Source organism: Periplaneta americana, chromosome 7 (assembly GCF_040183065.1).
Source record: "Periplaneta americana isolate PAMFEO1 chromosome 7, P.americana_PAMFEO1_priV1, whole genome shotgun sequence".
Taxonomy (NCBI): Eukaryota; Metazoa; Arthropoda; class Insecta; order Blattodea; family Blattidae; genus Periplaneta; species Periplaneta americana.
The window spans coordinates 103679319-103701953 of NC_091123.1; the positions used below are offsets into that span (position 1 = coordinate 103679319).

The 22635-nt window shown below is 36.6% G+C and overlaps 1 protein-coding gene across 16 annotated transcripts in view; it reads left to right on the forward strand.

Annotated features, from left to right (window-relative positions):
- LOC138703320 (germ cell nuclear acidic protein-like) overlaps window positions 1–22635 on the forward strand; it is a 300735-nt gene that overhangs the window by 15817 nt on the left and 262283 nt on the right. For 15 of the 16 annotated variants that reach the window (XR_011333103.1, XR_011333098.1, XR_011333100.1 and 12 more), the window contains exon 3: window positions 14960–15030. The exons of the other annotated variant lie outside the window; for it this stretch is intronic. Coding sequence is in view for 7 of the 15 variants with exons in the window: in XM_069831106.1 (XP_069687207.1) it covers window positions 14960–15030 (71 nt within the window). In the remaining 8 variants the exon portion in view is untranslated. The remainder of the gene's footprint in view (window positions 1–14959; window positions 15031–22635) is intronic. 16 annotated transcript variants of the gene reach the window in all.

The window sequence follows — 22635 nt, forward strand, 5'->3', positions numbered from 1 at the left end:
GGCCACCTTTCTCTCCTGCTTGTGGCCAGATTGGTCGCAGTCTCTTCTCAAGTGTCCCGGTCTGCCACAGGACCAGCAGGTGGGCGCTCCTCGTCTCCGCCACTAGGGTGGCTTCGGTTGGCGTCCCCCAGCATCGGTCACTGTGACGCTCCTGATCCAGTGCTGTGTTGAGACTCCCGCCACCTACTTGGCCGCCTCCATCCTGAGGGCCGCCACCAGAGCTTCGTTGATGGTGCGATACTTGGCCAAGAGTAGCTGTTGTCTGATCTCGGGGTCTCGAACTCTGCTGCTGAAGGTCTAGGCCGCCTCTCCAGCGACGAAGTTAGGTGGTAGGCCCCTGAGGGCCTTGTGGGCCAGTTGTTCCACCGCCATCGCAAATTCTTGTAGGGACTCGCCTGACTGTTGGACCCTCGTTTTCAATTGGGTCCTAAACGCTGCCGCAAGTTGATGGTCACCATAACGTCCCTCCAAGGCCGCCATTATCTCAGCGGCTGTCCCATCTTCTGGAACACTGTGAAGAATCTCCGACGCCTGTCCCTGAAGCGCGGCCAGCAGCTGAGTAGTTTTCTCTGCTGGCGTCCACCCATTGTGCTCTTCGATAGCCTCGAACTGGCGACGGAAAATCACCCAAGACATCGTACCGTCGAACTTCGGCGTCTTGACGTTGCAATGTCTGGCTGAGGGCGATGGTTCCACAGGGCCACTACATGAGGTCCTCAATTCTGTCGCCGATCTTTCCACGACCCGTTGAACTTCCTCGGCAAGTATCTGTTTCTGTTCTCTAGCCTGCGATCCACCAACGCGAATATGTGCTTGTTTTCTTCAGTATGTTGGTCCATTAAGACACTCGTCTTGTCCAGCAGCTCGTTTCCTCTTGACGACGTTCGAGAGCGCGAATTTTGCTGTCAAACTGGTCTACATCCTTAGTTCGGCGAATGTCTCGTTTATAGTTGCAAAATTGTCATTTAGTCTGTCAAAATCGGCTTTAAATTCGTCTTTCACGATGGTAACAGTTCCATCTACTTGAGCTGAAACGCTACCAATCTGCATAGCGACGTCTGTTTTCACTTCACTGATATCGTTCTTCACTTCTGCTTTTACTTCACTTATGTCACTTTGCTTTCACTTCACTTATGTCGTTCTTCACCTCACTAATGTGCTTGTTCATGTCTGCTTTCATTTCTGCTTTCATTTCCGTGATGGCTTGCAGGATCTGCTGTAGGTTCTCCATTATGTCTACAATATCTCGCTTCTGACGCCAGTTGTAACTTTTATACAAAACAAGACTGTAACTTTTATTCAAAAGAACAATAATCACTTTCTATAATTGAATGTAAACACTCCCTTGAACAATGGGATTTCCACTCCACATAGCAACACAGTATTCGTTATTGCACTCCACAGACGACAGTGACAATTTACTTGGATTATTGAGAACAACAATGTACTGCTAATCTTAACTAATGTTCACAAAGCACTATTTACAACACAGAACTGTCAGTTCTCAGTTCACAGTTCTTTCGCCTTGGCTAGTTCTTCTAGCTCAGTCACTCGGGTTCACAGTATCTCGAACCCCAGACCTTCGGAGACAGTCCACTGAACTTCGAACTCAGGTCCCCCAACTGCGGTCCATTGCACTCACACAGCTGCGGACACACTCACACAAGTCGAACTCCGGTCTTGAACCTGGCTTCACTGCTACACTGACTGGCTTACCAAAACTGACGACTGCATCTGCAACTAACTCACTGCTCACTGCTCTCTTATTTATAACTAAACCATAGTTTCCAGAAAGTACGATTTCTACAGATGCCGAGAATATGGCGCCTTTCTAGGCTTCTCTGGATTTCTCCCCTCAGTCGCAGGCGCATTACTTCCCCCTCTCTGCGCGGAACAGCATGCTGTCGTTCCTCTTACGTCGTGCCACACCGTAGGGACCAGTGTTTCGTCTCCCCTCAGTGCTCTGCGGAGCTTGCTTCTGCCGGCCACGCACGAAGTTGGACCAGTGTTTCGTCTCCCCTCAGCGCTCTGCGGAGGTCTCTTCTGCCGGCCGCGCATGAAGTTCCCCGAAGTGCCGAAAGTATTCAGCCTGCCGTCACAATATAGTATTTTCATTACATTGGGTGTCAGTAGCTTTGTTTATGGTCTGCCAAAATTGCTTTGGATTATTTTTATTTTTGCCAAATTTTTCAGAATAATATTTGATTCTCCGATTCCTTACTACACTAGTGAGAATATTTCTATATTTTCTGTAAGAATTTAATAAAACAATATTTTGTGGGTCACGTTTAACTTGCATAGCCAACTTATCCTTGGATTGTATTGATTTAACAGTACCTGTGGTAATCCAAGGTTTAATTTTTTTATATTTACTTGAAAATTTGAGAGGGAGATGATAATATTTACAAATACGGCTACGGAATATTTTATAAAAATTATCGAAACTTGTATCTGCGTCTTCATTGTTGAATATAGATTTCCAAGCCATACATATTACTAATGTGAGGTATTAGGCTTTTATAGTTTATAATTAGCTTATAATTATCTGAAAGTTCAGTGGCTTCTCTGCTAATACTTTCATTACTGATTGACAACAATGCAAAAGTCATATAATCTGTTATTGCACTTGCGTAAGCTGCAGACAGGGGGTGCTCATACGGCTATGCGCAGACACGTAAATTTTAGACAGTTGACGCATGACGTCACCGAGGAAGCTAAACAATTGGCAGTATGAATTAAAAGCAAGCTATAAGTTGTTTTCTAGCAGTGATTCTGGTTACATGTGCCCTAAATGTGACAAATCTGCACTCATAGTGGAATATTTCCAAATAGAAATCTGTTATAATGAACTGAATTATATTTATAGCAGTTACTGTTGTTAATTCGGGCTTTCACGTGTTTTATAATCGTAGTATATAGGTTATGTATTTAAGTTAGCCCACGTGGTATTAAGTTAATTAGTTTATTGTAAATATTTTGTGCCTGAAAACATATTGCATTATTTACCATGCCCGGTTGCGCAGTGTTTTTGTGTAAAAATTATAATCGTAAGACTAAAGGTTCAGATTTGATTTACCACACCTTTCCCAAGGATGACAGTGTTTGTAAGCAATGGATTCATGCTTGCAGAAGGAAAGACAAAATCAACATTAAAAATGCTACCGTGTGTAGTGTTCATTTTCTACCAGAAGATTATGAGAGGGACCTGAAAGCCGAGCTCTTGAACATTAAACCTAAAAAGATGCTTAAAATTTCTGCAGTTCCTTCATTGCATCTGGACATTGATTCAAGACCAAACAAGATGAATATAGAGGCTTCATCTTCACACCAGCCAGAGTCACCACAAATTACGGTAAGTGACAGACAGACAAGGCAGATTAATCGACATTCAAGAAAGCAAGGGCTTGAGAGATTGAAGACACTATCACCCAAGAAGAAGAAGTTTGATGTTGGTACAATTACAGATAGCACTAGTGACTCAGAAAGACATTTGAAAGCACGGTTAGACAAATTAGAGAAAGATAATAAACAAATGCAGACTGAAATGAATAAGTTAAAACTTAAAAATAAGTCACTGACCTTGGCTCTGAGCAGGAAAAGTAAACATATACAGCAACTTGAGAACAGAATTAATGCAAAGGTAAAAGAGAGAGTTTCCATTGTTTTGAGAAAAATTTTTACAGAAAACCAGATCAAGAACTTGTTGGTGACAAAAAAGAAGCCAAAATGGACAAGAGAAGATATAAGCAGAGCCTTGACACTACGCTCAATATCGAGGAAATGCTACATATATTTAAGACAAAGTGTAGGAATCCCCTTACCATCACTGTCAACTGTAAGGCGCTGGGTTTCCAATTCCTTTAAGTGCAGGCCTGGCATATTAAGTGATGTTTTATTTATGATACAAACTCAATGCAAGAATTTAACAAAAAATGAACTTTTATGTATCCTGAGTTTTGATGAAATGAATGTGGATGCAAGAGTGTGCTATGACCAAGATGAGGATAAAGTTTATGGGCCCCACAGCCAGGCACAAGTCGTAATGGTTCGAGCGCTATGCAGTAATTGGAAGCAGCCAATATTTTTTGATTTTGACGTTACAATGACAGGATCACTGCTAAAAGAAATCATTTTAGAAGTGCAAAAGGTGGGTGTTGTTATTGTGGGAGTTGTAAGTGACATGGGTGGAAAAAACAAGAGAGTCTGGAAGGATTTGGAAGTAGATCACAAGAAAAGTTGTTTTGATAACCCCAGTGATGACACCAAGTGCATATGGGTTTTCCAAGATGTGCCACACATGATAAAATTATTGAGAAACCACTTCATTGACGATGGTTTTACTTTACCCAGTGGGAAGATAATTAACAAATCCATTATCGAGAATATTTTATCTATGGATGGAGGTGAAATAAAAATCTACCCGAAACTGAAATATAACCATCTAATGGTATCAGGTAGAGACCGACAGCGTGTCCGTCCTGCATGTGAATTATTTTCAAATCACGTTGCAAAAGCCATTAGTTACCTGTTGCCAAATGAACATGAAGCATCAGAATATTTCAAACTTGTTAATGATGTTTTTGATATTTTCAATTCTAGGATTCCAGACAGTGAACAAATTCCCATTGCAAGTGGTTTTGGCATACATTTTAAAGACCAAGAGAATATCCTAAGGACATTTCATACCATGTGTGAAAAAATGAGAGTTGGCAAGAACACTTCACTGCTTCCTTTTCAGAAAGGTTTTATAATGTCCATTAGATCTTTATTAGGTTGTTTTTCTGACCTCAGAAAATTGTATGGGCTAAGCTACATCTTAACTGCTAGACTGAACCAAGACTGCCTTGAAAATCTTTTCTCTCAAATAAGAGCATTGGGACGCACTTACGACCATCCCCTTCCAGTAGAATTTAAAAACCGTTTGAGGCTGCTTATAATGAGTCGCAACATTTCAGACATTTCGTTCAATTCCTCAGCTGTTGAACTAGAAGCAGATACAATTGATTATCTTACTTCTAACCTTTTTGCAGGACTTCTACCAGACATGACAGAGGCATTGGCAATGATAGAAAATGATTCTGAAATTTCAGAAATTACTGTTGAAAACCTTCCTGAAGCAAGAGTCATACTAAATGTTTCTGAATTTTCCAGCGAAGGTCTACGATATTTGGCTGGCTAAATTGCTTTTCGCTGTCGTGAAGTAGATAGATCATTAGGGGATCCTACAGGCCAATTAATTAGTGTTACACCAGATGCATTGCCGGTACATCAGGGCTGGATTGAAAAACTGTCTCGAGGAGGTCTGCTCAAACCATCAGATGAATGGCTATGCACAGTGAAACAGTTTGAAGTAGTGTTTGTAGGAGTGCATGGTGATAAATTAAACTGCTGCAACGTCATTAAGGGCATGTGTAACATTCTCGCACAGAAGTTTCCACATGTACATCCATTAATAATTAAAATATATACAAGAACAAGGACATTTATCCGCATTCGTTCACTGAATACGGCAGCGAAGACTGGAAGAGCAGCAGAACTACAAAGAAAGAAGGCACGTAAATGGCAAGCTTCTGCTAGGCGCTGACAAGAGAGAAGAATTCATTCCAATCTTCAGGGAGGAGGAAAAAGGTATGTGATATAAATACCTACTTAATGATTATTGTGTTTGAAAATATGCAGCCTATTTTCAAACATAATAAAGTGTTCACAACTTCACATATTCATAGTCAATGAATGGCATGAGGTGGCTAGCTTTATTCTCCAACCGACTTCACCCCGTGGAGTCATGGTAATTTTAAATGAGGCTGAAAGGGCTCTAGAGCCAATCTAGGTCCAAAGATATCAAGCATAATATGTTTGTAACATTTAATATAGTTTATAGCTTTAAGTGAGTTATGTTAATAATCAGCTTAATGTGTATTATAACGAGTATTTGAAAATATAGGACTAATGATATAGTAATATATATGGAAAAATTATGTGCCTATATTAATTAAAATACATAGGCCTACTATCAGAAATAATTAGGCCTACCCATGGCTTTATTATTTCTGCATGTTCTAATAATATTTATTAATGTGTTATGTTTTCTGTCATTGTTATTATGTTAGGAAATTATTAGCATTCACTATGTAATTGTTCTATTTAATAACGAACATTTCTTATGAAGGGTAACTATATTTTCTGATACAAAAATATTATTTCGTACAAACTCTTCTCCAGTTTAGAAGATGAAATTACTTGTAACACATAGGGATAAGACACGCTTAATATAGTTTCCTTTTGTGAGTGGTACATTTTTCCTCACAAATAAAAGTTAAACAAAAAACAAATTGTCGTTTAAAAGAATTTTGTGCGATAACTTGTTACAAATACTTCGGTGCTAGGAGGCCATAATGCATCCCGTGGCTAACGAGCTTCCGAAGTGACGTCACGAGTTCGTCTGTTAGCGGAAATTGCCGAGTGGCTCTACCTTATAGTAAATCCATATACCTTGAGCTGCAGATATAAAATTTAAGTTACTAAGTTAATATGGTCAAGACATGAATTGGATGATGGACAAGTAATGTAATTTAAATATTTCACGTATCCATATTCATACATGATATTTAAATACATGTTGCCAAAATTATCCAAGCTATTTTCTAAAATTTGAATGTTTGTGTCACTCAGAATAACATGATTTTTTACATCTTTGTATATTGACAAGAAGCTTTCAAAATTTTTCAGAAATTCATTTTTGCATGGTTTTGGAGATCTGTAAATTGCAGTTAGGTTAACAGAAGTATCGTTAATAAGTGTTAATTGAAAATGTATTGTCCGTATTTAATCATGATCATCATCATTGGCACTATAGCCCGTTATGAGCCCTGGCCTCCCTCAGTAGGCATTGCCATTTGTCTCTGTCCTGTGCAACAGTCCTCCAATTCGTGTATCCCATTCTTACAAGATTCTCCTCCACTCCATCAATCCATCACAGATGTGATCGTCTTCGTCTCCTTTGACCTCCGGGGTTTGTGAGAATAATTCTTTCACAAGGTTCTGATGCATCCATTCTCATTACATGTCCCACTCACCTTAATCTATTGGTTTTAATTATATTTATTTAATTGGGCTCTTTAAACATGCTATATGATTCCCCATTATATCTTTTTCTCCATAATCCATTTAAAAAAATTGGACCGTATATTCTTCGAAGAAACTGTCTTTCAAAAATTTCAAGTCTTCTCTCGTCATTTTTAGAAATGGTCCATGTTTCAGAGGCATATATCAGGGTTGATCTCACAAGTGTTTTGTATAAGGTGGTTTTTGTTTTCTGTGTAAGGGCATGTGATTTGAAATATTTTTTTTGTCCGAAATAAGCTCTATTCCCACATACCAACCTGTTCGAGATTTCCTTAGACATGTTATTGTCATTTGTAATCAAGGATCCGAGGTATTTAAATTTGTCGACCCTTTCAAATTTATAATTCTGTATCTGTATACTATCTGCTTTACCACCTGAATTTCCACCAGTTGCCACCATGTACTTGGTCTTTCCCTCGTTGATAACCATTCCCATTTCTTTACTAGATTTTTCAAGAGAAGAAATGCTTCTTCCACATATTTTAAGGATCTGCTGATGATGACTATGTCGTCTGCAAATGCCGTTACCTGGGTTGATTTATAAAAAATACGTATTTAATAATACTTGTAAATTTGGTATACTTTGTCCTTCAGGGCAACTCCCAATTTAGGGGAAGTTTGTAAAATAATAGATAATACTAAAAATGCATATAGAGTGTTAGTTGAGAGACCGGAAGGAAAAAGACCTTTGGGGAGGCCAAGACGTAGATGGGAGGTGGGATTTGATGATAGAGACTGGATTAATCTTGCACAGGTCAGAGACTGATGGCGAGCTTATGTAAGGATGGCAATGAACCTATGGGTTCCTTAAAAGCCATTTGTAAGTTGTTGTTTGTATAGAGTTGCAATGGGATATTCAATATCACTTTAAGAAACTACAATGTTTTCCTTAAAATATACAACTATATCATCACATTTATTATACTTATTACTTTTAACAATTTTTTTTTATAACCATTAATATTGTGACCTTATTTCACACAACAATGTTGCTTTTATTCACAAAAATAATGGCTTACTATATTTCTGAATTTAAACACTCCCGTCAACAATGGATCTTTCACTCCACACATCAACATAGTATTCGTTATTGCACTCCACAGACGACAATGACAATTCACTTGGAGTATTGAGAACAACAATGTACTCCTAATCTTAACTAATGTTCACAAAGCACTATTTACAAAACAAAACTGTCAGTTCTCAGTTCACAGTTCGTTGCCTTGGCTAGTTCTTCTAGCTCATTCACTCAAGTTCACAATATATCGAACCCAAGACTTCCAGAGACAGTCCACTGCACTCCAACTCAAGACTTCCAACTGCGTTGCTTCAACCTGGACACTCACTGCTGCTTCACAAACTCACTCAAGTCGATCCCTGGTCTCAAAGGCTGGCTTCCTCGCTCACAGCTGCTTCACCAAGCTGACTGGCTTGCTGTCCAGACTAAAAACTGGCTGTGTCCTTCTTCACGTCTTCTATTTATCACTAAACCATAGTTTCCAGGGAGTACTGTTTCGAGTGTCTTCGGGAATAATCTGTTACTGGAAACGTCTCGAGTTTCTCCACTACCGCCGCAGTCGGCCTTCTTCCCCTCTCGGCATGCAGACGTTCCCCTTACGTCTGTCCCCTCCAGTCTGCGCGGCTGCAGCCTCCTTACCTTTTGCCACGCCGCCTGTCTTCTCATGTGCCCTCCCTTCTGTGGGACGCATGATCGACTCCCGAGATAGCGAGAACTTTCCATCATGGTTGCCACAATATCAGAGCCAGAGTCATGATCAAGCCAGGTTTCAGTTAGAACAATAATATCAAAGTAAAACAAAAAATTAAGTAAAATACAGAGTTCTGAAAAATTCTTGTTGATGCTACGAATGTTTAAGTGAAATATTTTAAGATCTGAAAGTATATTGGCAATATAATTATTGCAGTGAAGTAAATCATTAAAAACCGTTGTGGTAATATTATTAAATTTGCACTGATGGATTTCATTTAATATAGTATTACTAGCCGTCGTTAAGTCAATTATATTGTATAATTAAATGTGGGTACTGACACAGTACTATTTACAAATTATTTACATCATCAACATTAGTGATTTTACTCATGGGAGTGGCTTCATCTTTTCTTGTGAATATTTTTCATCTTCTGTCCAGACAAATTTATAATTCTTCAGACATGCTGCATCCCTTGTCTTGTTCAAAAGGTCTCTTGTCACTGCTGTCACTTGGTCACCTGCTGTGATTTTTCATGCCGGAAGTTCCCTGTTGATTGTTGGTATCATACTTTGCACTGAACATATTGTATCCAACTATCCCCGTTCTTCTTGCCAAAATAAAACCTTCCACAATCACCACAATACATATCATTAGTTTTCGTCTTTTTGTTCGGAACTTCGGAACTTTTTTTGGTTCTGGATGTTGAAGTTTGGAACAAACTTCTGTTGACGAGTGTGGCTTTCACATTGAGGGACCAACGACATTTTACGAGATTTCTAGTAATTTTAGGAGTAGGGACGAGTTCGTGAACGGAATGAGATGATGATGTGGTTGGAGTTGATGTGTTTTTGATTGGTGTTAGTTCTGACTCAGCCTCATGTGGGGTTTCTTGAATGGTCCCAGATATTGATGGCTCCTCTGAAGTTGAACGGTCTGAAACATTACTTAGAGCAAATGCTTCATGAGGTATGGTTTGTGGATTATAAGGATAAATTCCTGTAGATTTGAAACCTGATGCGGCATTGCTTGGAGTGGCAGCACGCATCCATGCCTGAGCAAACAATTTGGGGAAGTGAAGCTTTCCCAAATACCTTCCAGGATTCTTTCTTCTCAAGTTATCTTTTTCTGCACTCCAGAAAACTTTTAGCGGCTTAAAGAAGCTTTTGTTGAGTGGCTGAAGTTCATGACTGCAGTGTAGTGGGAGACAGAACAATTGAACTACAGAACAATCCAAGTGATTTTGAGCCCATCTAGAAACAACATTGCTCTTCCTGGCAATCAATTGGCATTGAAATGATGCAGGAATTTGCAGAATTCCTCCTTTATAATATATCCATTTGAAGTCATGCCAAACATGCTCCTGTTAGGGAGATCATCTCCAAATTCATTTTTAACATACTTTTCTTTCTAGAGGATCATTGGCGGTATCCAGTTAAACCCAGTGGCATTGGTGCAAGTCACCACTGTCACAGTTTCGTCCCTGTCACTGTCAGTTGCTGAATGGACTCGCTTCCTTTTTGTGCGAATACCAGTTGGGAACTGCTGTATGTCAGTTGTAATCCACTTTCATCCACATTGTATAGTAATTGTGGTTTGTCACACAAATGTAACACAATCAGAGCTTTTTTAAGGAGTTCATAGAAGTTGGAAACTATTTCCTTGTCTAATTTCATCAGTCTTCCATAACTTAGATTTTCCGCTCTTCTCAACAAGTTTGGGATCCTTTTGAGAAAGTCGTACAACCAATCTTTCACGGCTATTTCATTTTTAAATGGGTGAGGTATGTTATTTTCCTCACATATTTTGTAACAGCATGATCGAACATGCAGTCTTGTCAAGCTGAATCCAACTTGCTGCAGGTGAACTATCCTCCTTTTAAGTTCCAGTTCTAGATCTGGACTAAGAACTGCACACCTTCCAAGTTTCCTTTCTGGGCTCTTATTTCTAATCATCCAGTCCCGTAACGTTTTTCTGGGGATGCTGTACTGATGGGATGCAGCAGCTACAGACAATTCTGACTTGATTGCCTGAAGGGAAAATTTAAGGTCTTCAGTTGCCCACTTAGCTCTAACCTTGGTAGACGTTTTACTTATTTTGTGTAAAGAAATAATTCGTGTAAATTGTGGGATGAAATACTATTCACCAAACTTCTTATTTCTTAACTAGTTTGATATCAGAATGAACTGAAGAAATCGATCTCCCATAAAGTTTTACAGTCTTCTCCTCCCCCTCAGCTCATAAGAATTAACAATACATACCAATGCTCAGAAATGTAATAATCTCAGTTTTAAAATATTTTCTGTAAACTTAATTAAAATTCTGGGTTTGTGCAATAATACCTATTTAGGCCTACTTAGAGACTATAGTAGTTAATACTAATATTAAAATAATAATAATAATAATCATAATAATAGCTGTATTTTGTCTTTCATTGGAATAAAATGAATAGTTCTTACAGAAGGATAGTTTTCATTCTATTACAATTCTCTCATTTTTATCACATAATTGAAATCTAATTAATTTAATGGCTCTATTCTTATAATTGAATGGTTCTTAATAATTACACTGGGTAACAAATTTTGAGCAAATTTTTTGTTCCTCCTGGTTTTTTGGTTTCATATCGATAAATCACACACGCTGAGTTCAGAAATATCAATATTTTCATTGTAGCATCAATAGTTCTTTGGGAAATTAACTGTGTATGTTTAAGTAATATACATATTTATTAAGCCTACCAGAAAGAATAATGACTATATAGTATAATATTTACGATGGACAATATATATTTATACAATAATAATAACAGCTCTCCTTTCGATTTTGGTAATTCAAGATCACGTACAAGGTCATCTACTTCCTTCTGATTTCGAAAATGATGATTTTGGCTCGAACGGTCACTGTCACTAGTCTGAGTCACTTTCGGGGATGGGTATATGGCGATACAAGTTCGTTTGAGTCAACAGCTGGTAGTTCAAGAACTGGTAAACCTCGACCATGCGGGATAGGAGCAATAGAAGATGAGATATCCGGATACTGCAATCTCCCTCGTTGTTTTAAATTTTTCAAAGATGACATATCGACCATGCAAAAGTAGCAATTGTCATGGTGGTTGGTTGGTTCCCTCCAAATTCTGGGAACAGCGAAAAGCATACATTTTCGAAATCCTCATAGCCATCCTTCCAAAGTTGTATTACAGGAACCACAGCTCACATGTGGTGCCCATGAATTGTCTTGGTCTCGTATTGGTGCTTCAAAGTAAACATTGTGAGCTGTATAATATTTGGTGCCAGGTCTTATGTTATGCTTCTTCTGCTTTGTACTGATGTAATATCCAAAAATGTAAGAGAGAGACTCCGGTGAATTCCTTCAATCACCTCTAGAAGTCATGCTTTAACGTAGAACAAACATAATTAAGAATATTGTTATATTTATGGAACTGTTATCATTTCAGAAAAAGTAATTACAGATCTGAAATCAGTGCAAAAAACTGAACTAGGAACAATTAAAATATCGAGAGAAACATTTTCGTTGTTACCCAGTGTTATTGATCAATTTTATTGCAGTGCGAACAAATCTCGAATGATATCAAGATCACAATTTACAAAACTAGCATGGCATTATTTCCCAAAACTTGAGTGGTGTTAATATCCGAAGTGATAAGTTTCATTCAAATTATTTATTACACCTTAGAAATTAACTCAAGCCAGTTAATTACATGAGATTATTATAGAGCATTGAATTACAAATCTATAGACACTAGTTACAGTATGATTCATTTCATACATAGCACTGTTTATTACTCACCAAGAATAAGTGTTTGAAATTACACTTCAGAATTGTGACTGTCCTTGATGGTGCACTGTCGAACTTTTATTGCTGAAAAAGTAGAATAACAATTTCCCCTCCAAAAGTGTGATTTCATTGTGCAAGGTCCAGGCTGCAATATACCCAAGTGGTATAGTCCCTTCTTCTTGCGATGTCTAAAACTAAGCTTAAAGAAATGAAATGGCGTTATTAGCCGCTTGGCATTATTTGCAGAAGTTTGTGCATAAGTTCGTAGCGTTTTTGTTTTGCATGTTGGCACTCCGGTTGCTATGGGTTTATTTATCGATTGTCATTTTTTACTTGAAGTTCAATTGTTGTGCTTGAGTTTACATATTGAAGTTAATGAATGGAGCCTTGGATGCTAGAAAATGAGAGTGTCAAGTAGAGAAAGTGGAACATTTCCGATATATTCTTCTTTTTTGAGTTCAGTAGAGGAGTGAAAGCAGTCAGAAACATTTGCCCCATGTATGGGGACAATACTATTGGAGAGAGCACTGCACGAAAATTATTTTCTCGTTTTATGAAGAGTCGTTTTTGACATTAGTGATACTCAACATTCAGAAAGACCTTTGGGGTTTGATGAAGACTGTTTAAGCACATTAATCCACAATGTTCCACGTCAGTGTACCCAAGAGCTGACAAATGTGATGAACTGTGACCATTCCACCACCGTGCAACATTTATTGCCACCAACTGAGACATCTTGCACATGCAATCCAAGAAAAACAACCAACAAAACTGCATGAAGTGATGCTAGTCCATGATAATGCCGACCCACACTCTGCTAACCTGACACAAAACACTATCCAGGAGTTGGGCTGGGAAGTCATTCCGCACCGACCTTATTCACCTGATCTTGCGCCCTCAGAGTTTCATCTTTTTCGGTCTCTATCGAACAGCCTTCAAGGAACTTCCTTTCTGGATGAAAATGTGCTCCGAACATTTCTTGACGACTTCTTAAACTCAAAACCAAGTGATTTCTACAGGCATGGAATCGAAAAACTACTCCATCATTGATAGACTGTTGTAAATAGTGAAGAGAATATATTATTGATGATTAGCATTTCTCTTATGTGTATCTGATGTGTTTAATAAACTTATGAAAAATCGCCATGGAATTATGCACCAACCTAATATTAAGTTCTCAAATTGTGTGATGCCATTCCTTGTGGTTTCAAAGAATTCAGTTTTAGGTAAAACACAGCCTGCTCACTCACTCACTCACTCACCCACTCACTCTCTACGACTCTAACAAGAAACTCATAACATGGTCCTGTACTGTGTAATAGCTACATATTGCATGAATTTTCTGGAGTTTGTCTTTCATAACATTATTTATTTGTGTGTTATTTTTTCCACAGCCCCATGAAAGTCCATGTTGAATATAACAAAAATAAACACTTGACTGTAAAAGAGGTTGTTTTGATATTGTGTGTACATGTTTAATTATATATTTCTGTTTTTTGTTTTAAAGAATAATTTAACATTCATTTGTCCAATTTTAATGTAGCCTATGTTTTCTTCCTGATTGTGAGGGGTAAATGTGCGAACATTTGCAAATACCAGTCAAAACATGTAGATTTGTATAGAGAAAAAAAATCACATTCTTTCACTTTTAAAATCAGATTATTGATGACTCCGTTTTTGTTGAATTCCTGGAAGATTGTAATTATGTATATGTTACTGAAAATAAATAACTACACCAGTCATTTATTCATTGATCATATTTCATGTACATACATCATGATAATCACATTGAGTGTCATAGTTCAGGATCTTGGAGACCCTATATTGAATTTATGTGATTTTTTAATCCCTGTGGGAAATTTAAAGCAAAGTGTTTAAGAGTTATCTCGCCCGTTTTATGAACTTAAAATATAATAGAAAAAATTCATAATTTTGAACATATCCTGTAAAGAACAAATATTTGCACTCAATTGCAAAAGCATGTTACAATCTACCTGCACACACTACATTGCTGTAATCAAGAGCCAAGGTACTGCAGCCAGGGCAGAATCAGTTATCAACCAGTAGTTTAATTACCATCTACTGCCCATGTATAGATTGGTCTGTCATTCACTCTCCATTTGTTAGTTACCTGCTGTCACTACGTTAGTTGATATATAAATGTATTTAGTTCTTTGTGCTTATTCTTGATGTAGGCTATATTGTAAATTTGTGAATACAATTTTGTTTTGTTGTTCTGGTTTGTTGGACCCCCATTTTAGAGATAGGTTTTTATGATATTGTTATTTTGTAAAGAAACTGTTTCTCAATTGAGCCTTGATGTATTTCAGTACTAAGAAACAAGCAGGAAAAGAACCCAGTTTCTCTGCTAACAGCATGGATAGTGAGGAGTTTGAAAACTGTGAGTAATGGTTTACCAAATTATTTATAACTACCCATATCTGTGCATTTCGCTGCACTTGTTAGAAATAAATATAAATAATTTCATAATTAAAATTGGAAATTTGGTTCAGGGAACGAATGTGTTTGATAGAAGGATAAATCGTTTAATATGTTACTTAATTGAAATTCTATTTAAATAATTTAAATACGATCGTTTGGGTTCAGAGAGCACTCATTTGGTGCAAGGATAATTCCTTTAACATGTTTCTTAATTGTTACTATATGCAAATAATTAAAATAGAATCATTTGGTTAGAGAATATCCAGTTTTGGTGCAAGGATATTTCGTTTAACATGTTTCCAAATTAGTCTTGAATGCATCCTTTAATAAATCACGCCTAATTAATGTCAATAAAGAGTGGATTGTGTACGAAGATAATTTTTTATGTTGACCACACTATGCATCTTTTTTACTTTGTGTTAAGTTTACTTATACATAGTTTAAAATCTGTGGTCATGTTGCATGCTAGAATGTGTGGATATACCAGTAGGTCGTTTTTACTCTTGTTGAGTTCCTGTCTCTATATGTTGTTGATAACCTGTGTACATGTCACTGACTATAGATTTGGATTAATGTTTATCGTATTGGTAATTGAGGTGGTGATGAATCGTGACATGTAAATTTCCAATCTGGCAATTGCCTTTATGATTAAGGGAAACCATGAAAAACCCCAGTCAGATTGGTCAGCCACAGAGTTTGAGCCCGTAACCTCTCGAATGCAAGTCTCAAACTCTATTGTCTGAGCGAACTTGCTCGGTTGTGCATCATTGTTTATGTAAATAAAAAATGAAAATGAATGTGGTACATAAATATTATTTTAAGAAACACAGGAAACGAATATGGATAAATTATGAGCAGAGGATTGCTATTTTGTGACACTTTGTAAGCTCAACTGTGTAAAATACTAACTTTTACTCAATATGTACTATATTTTTGGTCCAGTAAAAATACTCATCTTTATGACAAAACTCTTAACAATATTATTATGTTCTGTGGACAAAAACATTTATTATTCCCATCATAGAAAAATATTATATCCAAATGAAAATCTTGTTAAATGAATGTCTTTTTATTGTAATGCAAGGCCGTCGTAAATAGACATAGTCATTTGTTTTTGTTTCATTATACCTATTAGTCTGAGGCGGTGCTGATAAAAGACATGTTATTATAGAACTTGTGTATCTCGTTAAATATCAGTCCTATCAAAATTTTACATAGAATAAAACTTATTTGAAACTGTTTTTAAAGAAACTTTTGTATGTAACATTTTTCACAAAAAAATCAATAATAAGCGAGATATTTTTATTTAATTCAGACCTCCTTATAACCCCTCTTTTAAATGAATTATTTTGAATGCTATATAGCCTAAAATCTAAATTAGAACAAACTTAATTTATATTCCAATTTTCATAGAAATCGGTTCAGCCATTATCGCTTGAAAGGTAACAAAAATCCAGACAGGCAGACATACAAACAAAAATTTAAAAAATGCTATTTTTAGGCTCAAGATGATTCATTATACATTATTAATTAGTAATTATTTTTGGAAACACGAAAATTACCAGAAAAATTTTGGTTACAGATTTATTATTAGTAGTCTTTAGATTATATGATGAGTCAAACATTTACTGAAAGCATTGTTTATAATTCTATATTTCTATAATAGGAATAGGGAAAACTCGAGAATTTTACTTGAAGCAAGAAAAGAGATAGGTTTGGAAGTAAATCCCGAAATGACAAAGTATAGGTATGATTGTCTCATGTCCAGAACATTGAACAAAATGGAAATATGTCTCATGTCCAGAACATTGTACAGAATGGAAATATAAAAATTGGAAAAATATCATTTGAAAAGGTGGAAAAATTCAAGTATCTTGAAGCAATAGTAACAAATATTAATGATACTCGAGAGGAAATTGAACACAGAATAAGTATAGGAAATCCCTTTTATTATTCGGTTGAGAAACTTTTATCATCCAGTCTGCTCTAGAAAAATCTGAAAGTTAGAATTTATAAAACAGTTATATTATCGATTGTTCTGTATGGTTGTGAAACTTGGACTCTACTTTGAGAGAGGTACAGAAGTTAAGCGTGTTCGAGAATAAGGTGCTTAGGAAAATATTTGGGGCTAAGAGGGATGAAGTTATAGGAGAATGGTGAAAGTTACACAATGCAGAACTGCATGCATTGTATTCTTCACCTAAAATAATTAGGAATATTAAATCCAGACGTTTGAGATGGGCATGACATGTAACATGTATGGGTGAATCTAGGAATGCATATAGAGTGTTAGTTGGAAGACATGAGGGGGGAAAAACTTTTGGGGAAGCAAGGCCTATATGGGAGGATAATATTAAAATGGATTTGAGGGAGATGAGATATGATGGGACTGGATTAATCTTGCTCAGGATAGAGTCTGATGGTGGGATTATGTGAGGGTGTCAGTGAAACTCCAGGTTTCTTAAAAGCCATTTGTAAGTAAGTGATTCTTAAAATGGGCTCCATATAGACTTATAAAATGTCACATTTATTACTTTTTTCAAATAATCTAAAAGAAAAAATAGTTGTATTTCTGTACATGAATTTGAACACCCTGTTAAATCAGCAACAGTAAAGAATTGAATTATTATTTTTTTTTATTTTATTTGTCCATGCTAATGACAGTAATATCCATGCTAATGATTTGATGTATAATGTTTAAAGGATTGTAAGTAAGAAAAGTAAGAACATGAATAGTGAAACTGAAATAACAGTCACAGCTGTGAAAATAAACAGATCTTATTCTTCATGAATGTCACATTGCAACTGCTTTTCTGTTCATACAATGGTTAAGATAGTTTAAGATTGGATTTTTACCAGTACAGATATCTTAGGAAAAATGATTTAGTTTGTTTGAGCATCCTATAGTGTTTTATTACCTACCAGTCACATTTTGTAAACAGTTATGTTCCTTTTTTTATGATTTCTTTAAACTCTTAAATTTATTTGTTAATTCCTTTGATATAACTTCTCAAAATAATAGGTTTCTTCTTACAGCTTCTGGCATTCTAATGCGTTTTAACATTTTGTTCTATGTATTTTGTGGCGCCATTTTTTCATGCACATTCTTAGATTTAAGTTTTGCCTGAATTCTTTGGTATCCTTTCACACTATTTTCTAAAATGTTCTTTTTTGGTCTTTAGTTTTGCTGTCTCTATCAGTGACAGCTGAAGCCACTTTGACATTCAAGTTAGAAATGAAAAGTAACAATAATGTATCATTTTGTATCGTGAATATTTTATACTAATAATAATAATAATAATAATATAGTAATACAATAAGTTCACAGAACTTTGAAGTTTTCTAAACTGTTCTGTACCTAAACTCTGTTATCCTGTCATTTTCAGCAAAGAGTTCAATGACTTTCTGCCTAAAACTGGGGAACTTGCTACCAGATGTGAACTAAATCCGTCACACCTTTCTTAGACTAATGCCAGTTACAACCAAAAAGCATAAGGAAAACAGAACAAATAAATTTTAATATTCATCAACAAATCCATATTGTTTTTTGCATAAACATTTTACCATCTTTTATTTCCATATTTATGTTCAAATCTATATTTAGTCTTTCCATATGTATTTACTTTCTGTTTATGTTCATTTACTGAAGAAAGTGGATTTTTAATGGAGTATTTATTTTATTCATAATTTATTGTTTCTCATCAACACAGCACAATTGCATGCATTATGACGCCAGATACTGCACTGTTTTCCTTATGCTCTTGTGAATAATGTATTTTCCGACAAGAAAGTTAGCTTTGATATGGAACTAATATTCCTTATTTAGTGCTTACTTACAAATGATTTTTAACCCTTTCCACTCAAATTATTTTTAGCCTTTCCTTCTTATACACTTGTATTTATTGATGTGCAAAATCTAACATAACACAACACTTTTTGAATGCTCTTACAGAAATAAAAATCATACAAATAAAATCATACAAAAGACACTTTCAATTATTTATCACATTTTTCACTATTTTCTCTACAGGAAGTGTTCTGATTATTTATACTTCTTGACAGTGTAATACTTTTCGAAACATTCACCCGGTTTCAGTCCTGGTTTTCTTGTGCAAGTCTTGCAAAATCTAACATAACACAACACTTTTTGAATGTTGTTAAAGAAATAAAAATCATACAAAAGACACTTTCACATTACTTACCACATTTTTCACTGTTTTCTCTCCAGGAAGTGTTCTGATTATTTATACTTCTTGACAGTGTGATACTTTTCGAAACATTCACCCGGTTTCAGTCCTGGTTTTCTTGTGCAAGTCTTGCAAAATCTAACATAACACAACACTTTTTGAATGTTGTTACAGAAATAAAAATCATACAAATAAAATCATACAAAAGACACTTTCACATTACTTATCACGTTTTTCACTGTTTTCTCTCCAGGAAGTGTTCTGATTATTTATACTTCTTGACAGTGTGATACTTTTCGAAACATTCACCCGGTTTCAGTCCTGGTTTTCTTGTGCAAGTCTTGCAAAATCTAACATAACACAACACTTTTTGAATGTTGTTACAGAAATAAAAATCATACAAATAAAATCATACAAAAGACACTTTCACATTACTTATCACATTTTTCACTGTTTTCTCTCCAGGAAGTGTTCTGATTATTTATACTTCTTGACAGTGTGATACTTTTCGAAACATTCACCTGGATGCAGTCCTGGGTTTCTTGTGCAAGTCTTGCAGTAGAAGACAGTTTCTCTTCTTCCACCTTTTACCTTCCTGTTGCTACATACAGCACAGTCCTTGCTGTTACTCTTCTCATTTGCATATATGAAGTGTGGTTTCCTATTCAGTCTTTCTTCTTCGTCAGACGTGGATGGTCTTCCTCTCTTCCTCCCCTCTCTGTTTCGGACATCACCAACCAAGGATCTGATGAGTTGCAGCCTGTATTTTTTGTGGGTGAACTTGGGTTTCTGATTTGCTGCAGCATTCAAGTTGTATAGTATGAAGCTGTTCACCACCGCCACCTCCAGCAACCAGAAGAACATCTTACGCCACCACTTCTTTGATTTTCGGATGAAACTGTAGGATGATATGTACTGGTCAGATACATCGACCCCTCCCATGTGATTGTTGTAGTCACATATGACTGTAGGCTTTTCTATCTGCTGTTCTACGTTATTTTTTACTTTCCTTTTCAATTGCTGGGTACTATTGTTATGCCACGTGCATCACCACATTTTGCTTGTCTTTCCAAGCGAGAGCAAGCATTTTATTGTCCTTCCTGTATGCTGCTATTTCCTGTTTCTTTAGTTTCAGTTTCTTTTTAGAAAGTGCATCAGGCAAACCTTTCCTATTTTGCTGAATAGTACCTGTGAGATGGTACCCCATATTCCATAACTCTACTGCAAGATCACATCCTGTATAAAATCTATCAATGTAGATATGGTAACCGCTAGCATTTGCAGTAGCATTTACCAGTTTGTCACACAAATGCAAAACTATTCTAGCCGTAAATGTCTTTTGGGGTCTTGCTAATGCCTGTGTAGTCTGTGAACCAAAATAACGTTCAATACCCACTATATAAAATGTGACACTGTCAGCCAATATGTAGACTCTCATGCCCCACTTTGTGGGTTTTATTGGATTGAAACATTTGAAAGAAATTCTGTCTTTGAATCCAATTGTACTCTCATCAATACAAATGTTCTGCCCTGGAATGTAATACTCCCTAAATTTACTATCTAGATACTGGGTCATATCCTTCATTGTTGAACCCCTTGTATTTACAGTAGCAGACTTCCTGGTTATTGGTCCGGCATGAAACATCCAAAAAATTTGAAAAAATCTATCTCTGCTAGACACGTCCTTATAAAATGAACAATTCTGAATCCAGTCTTCAGTGAAATAATCCTGAATATCAGGTTTTGGGTTCATGCCCATATTCAATATGACACCTAAAAATCCCCATACTTCTTCGTCTGTAACATCCACCCAATTTCTCCAAACAGATCTTTCCCTCAGTGGTGTGTTTTTCTGTATTTGCTCCTTGGCATATTCATTGGTATTTTTCGAAAATTCTTTGATCAGGTTGGGAGTGAAAAATAGCATAAAAAACTCTCTTACCTCATTAGGAGCAGGGTTAGGTGGTTTATATCCACTCTGCGCCGTAAAATTGAATTTTACAAAGTCCGGTTGCAATCTGTATTTATCCCAACCGTCTGCAGAAGGAAGGCCATCGTCTGTATCATCACTTCCTTCGTCGTCGTTCGTATTGTTAGAGTCATCACTATCTACATCTTCTACCTCACTATCTCGATCACGATTATTATTATCTCCATTGTAAATACTTTCAGTATCACTCTCACTACTGTCAACAATAATATCTAATATAGCCTTCTTGTTGTTCGCCAGGTTCGCCATCTTAATTGACATAAACACAGCATGCACGGTCAGATAAAAATCCGAAAGACTTGAAGAATAGAACGGAAAAATAATACTGATGTAGTTCCATTCTTTCTCAAAAGATAGCAACAGGTGCTAGTATGAGAAAAATTGCGGAGCGAGCCCCGACAAACAAGTTACAACGAAATAAAAGTTTGGCGGGGCACGCCTGACATGCTAGCTAAACATAATTTTTTTAATGTCGGGACTCTCCTGCCTGTCGAGTGGAAAGAGTTAAGGAACCCGGAGGTTCATTGCCGCCCTCACATAAGCCCGCCATCGATCCCTATCCTGAGCAAGATTAAACCAGCCCGTACCATCATATCCCACCTCCCTCAAAACTATTTTAATATTATCCTCCCATCTACGTCTCGGCCTCCCCAAAGGTCTTTTTCCCTCCTGTCTCCCAACTAACACTCTATATGCATTTCTGGATTCGCCCATATGTGCTACATGCCCTGCCCATCTCAAACGTCTGAATTTAATGTTCCTAATTATGTCAGGTGAAGAATACAATGCGTGCGGTTCTGCGTTGTGTAACTTTCTCCATTCTCCTGTAACATCATCCCTCTTAGGCCCAAATATTTTCCTAAGAACCTTATTCTCAAACACCCTTAACTTATTGTAGGGATTCGTAACAAGCTGTTTTTTACGGTGATGGGTTGTTAGCCCTTTGCCCAACCCCCAAGCTGGAGGACCACCCCTTATCGGCTGTCCATGACTGCTTATTCAATATATTTGCAGCTACCCTCCATATCTGGAGGCCGTCTCCTCTGTCCGCAACGTGAGGACGCGACATGCCGTGATGATAAGGACCCACAATACATTTATTTATTTATTTGTTTGTTTGTTTGTTTATTGATTTATTTATTCATTTACTCACTTATTTACTTATTTATTTATTTATTTATTTATTTATTTATTTATTTCATCTCAAATTGAGTTGTCAGCTGAATGGCATGGATAAGACCTTTCCTCCTCCCCTTTGCACTTCCGTGAAGCTCTATCAGATGAATTACAAAATACTTCTGCACATGTCCTTACAGAGCTGGTTGCTGACTGGTTCGAATGATAAAGATTATAATATATATGAGTAGCTTAATATCGAAGACGGACA